At 37.0% G+C, this 2,423-nt stretch overlaps 2 protein-coding genes across 2 annotated transcripts; both read right to left on the bottom strand.

The window, feature by feature from the left end:
- Nucleotides 1–227: 227 nt before the first annotated feature.
- LOC124890634 (putative late blight resistance protein homolog R1B-17) lies at nt 228–1,992 on the bottom strand (the record flags this gene model as incomplete). The annotated part of the gene is given in 1 exon segment (XM_047402428.1): nt 228–1,992. A coding segment is annotated over 1 exon segment (95 nt), but the record flags the coding sequence as incomplete, so codon positions are not given.
- LOC124890633 (late blight resistance protein R1-A-like) lies at nt 566–1,741 on the bottom strand. The gene has a single exon (XM_047402427.1). It carries the CDS (start codon nt 1,739–1,741, stop codon nt 566–568), a length of 1,176 nt encoding a protein of 391 aa, XP_047258383.1.
- Nucleotides 1,993–2,423: the final 431 nt, after the last annotated feature.

Genomic DNA, 2,423 nt, shown 5'->3' with positions numbered 1-2,423 from the left:
TCATAACACAAATGAAAGAAATTTACGAAATAATAGTTGCCAAATAAAAAATTTAAAAGTGTAAATCTGACATAATTTTAGTTTTAGGAGCAAAATAAATTTAGAATTTAATATATTTGTCTAAAAAAACATGAAATATAATTTAAATGGGTTTATGTTTTGAAAATATTTTGTTTTTCTTTTTTTAAAAAATAAAAACGAAAATAGGGTTTTAGCTGTTCTTCAAATTCCCAATATAACTTCAAATTTTATTCAAAGATAGAATGAAAAATTTATGTCCTGCTTTAGTACTCTACTTCAAGCTTATCTTCTCCGGTCATTTCTTCAACATATTCCTTAATCTTGAGTACCGACTCTTTAAACCGAGGGCTATTCAACACTGAGATAAACTTTAATGAAGCAATATGTCCAAAACTCTCTGGGATCTCTATAAGCTCAGTACAATATCGTATATATCTTTCCTCCCTGCCATTTAGCAAAAAACATATAAACCAGTTGTAGAGATTTGAGATTGTGGAAGGTGACTTGTTCCATTTTCCATTCTTTTCCACCCTGGATTCTTGCGTCAAATAGTTCCAGCTTTTGAAGGTTGGGTAGTGATCTCCCAATTCCTGACAGTGCAGCCATCCAATTTCACTTCTTTCAAGCTCAAAGGTAAGTGAGAATCAAACTGATGTACATGTGTATGCCTAAAACACTCAAATATAGCATAAACTCTTTCGAGTTTATTAAGGACATCCAATCTGGGAAAATATATCTGCTCTGCTGCTGAAAAATCCATGACGAATCCAAGGGTTCGAAGATTGGGAAATCTTTTGAAAATATCTTCTGAGTCTACCGAACAAGAGAGGTTGAGACACTCTAAGGTTGTCATATTCTCTAACTTTGTTAGTTTGTCAATATCCGAATCAAAGACAGAACAATCAGAGCTGGACACATATTGTAGCTTTGCAAGACCCCAGATAGTAGGGGATAATACCAGGTTTGATCCACTATTATCCACCACCAGAGTTTCTAGATTGCAGAGGTTTGAAAATGATGGAGGGAGAGCTTTTGCCTTCAACTCAATCCTTAAGCACCTCAAATGAATAAGCATGCCTATTTCCTTCAGAAAAGTATCTGGCAAAATTTTACCCCACAGATCCAGCCTTTTAAGAAGCCTCAGGTGTCTTAGGTGCCAGTTATACAGATATCCAGATTCTATCTTCAAAGAGAGGAGGTGTTTAGCACAAGGATTTCTCTTTTCTGGACTGAAAAAGGAAGAATCATCTGAATGAATGTCCTCATCATAAATAATGGTCCGTCGACGCAGCATCATATCTGAAGAAGAGGATAAAGACAGAAAAATTGAGCTCTTCAAATAAAACAATTTTTCCTTTCTAGCTTTAATCGAACAAAAATCATGCACAAGATCATGAATTTGGCAACTCAGGTGCCTACCACCTCTCACTATTACCAAGCTACTAGAAATTAACTCATCCACATAAACCTCCGTTACTTCTTCCACACTCTTCAAATCAGTTGGTTCCACAAGTTCATCACTCCATAAATCCTTTAACCAAGAGATCGCAATATCTTCGTCCTTTGGATAACTTGCAAGGTACAATAAGCACGGCTTTAGGTGACCTGACAAATGGTCATAACTTAATTGTATAACCTTCATCACTTCCTCTTCATCCTTAAAAATGAAGGAACTCAAATTATTGAGAACTTCAAGCCACAAAGCCTCTTTCTTTTCCATCCTTGAAACGACTCCGCTGATCAAATCAAGTACCAAAGGAAGCCGATCACACTTTTGGGCTATTTTTTCTCCAACATCCTTTAGTTCATTAGGGCAACGTTCTTCTCCGAATATCCTTTTCTCTAATAACTCCCAACTTTCTTCTGGTCGTACCAATCAAATATCAAGAGGATCACTGTGGCATTTTCCATGCAAAGCCACTTCCTTTTTTCGATTTGTTAAAATAATTCTGCTCCATTTCTGAAATTCAGTTGGAAAAGGTCTTGTCAGCTCATCCCATGTTGCAGTATCCCACAAGTCATCCAAGACAATAAGGTACCTCTTTCCAAACAGTTGTCTCCGTAGCTTATCAGCAATGTCACCGTCTATGTCATCCTCACTGACTCTTTCTTTCAAACCAATAACTTCATTGAAAATTTTCTGCAACAAGTTTTTCTCATTACGTTCCTGGTCAACTATGCACCAAGCACGAATGTCGAAATGGCCAACAACAGACTTTTCAGTATATGCACTGTAAGCCAAAGTAGTTTTCCCAAGCCCCGGCATGCCGACTATGGAAATGACATCTACCTCAGCTGGTCCGCTGGTGAGCTTCCTGATTATCCACTCTGTCTCCTCCTCAAAACCTACAATTATTTACTAGCTATTGATGACTTGTTTATAACTGGCTTGTTGGGAGAGT

The sequence above is a fragment of the Capsicum annuum genome, unplaced genomic scaffold (genome assembly GCF_002878395.1).
Source record: "Capsicum annuum cultivar UCD-10X-F1 unplaced genomic scaffold, UCD10Xv1.1 ctg21197, whole genome shotgun sequence".
Lineage (NCBI taxonomy): Eukaryota > Viridiplantae > Streptophyta > Magnoliopsida > Solanales > Solanaceae > Capsicum > Capsicum annuum.
This window is presented reverse-complemented; position numbering and strand designations above follow the sequence as displayed.

Coding starts and splice junctions, on each gene's coding strand:
- LOC124890633 (XM_047402427.1), bottom strand. CDS start 1,741: ATGGAAAAGAAAGAGGCTTTGTGGCTTGAAGTTCTCAATAATTTGAGT.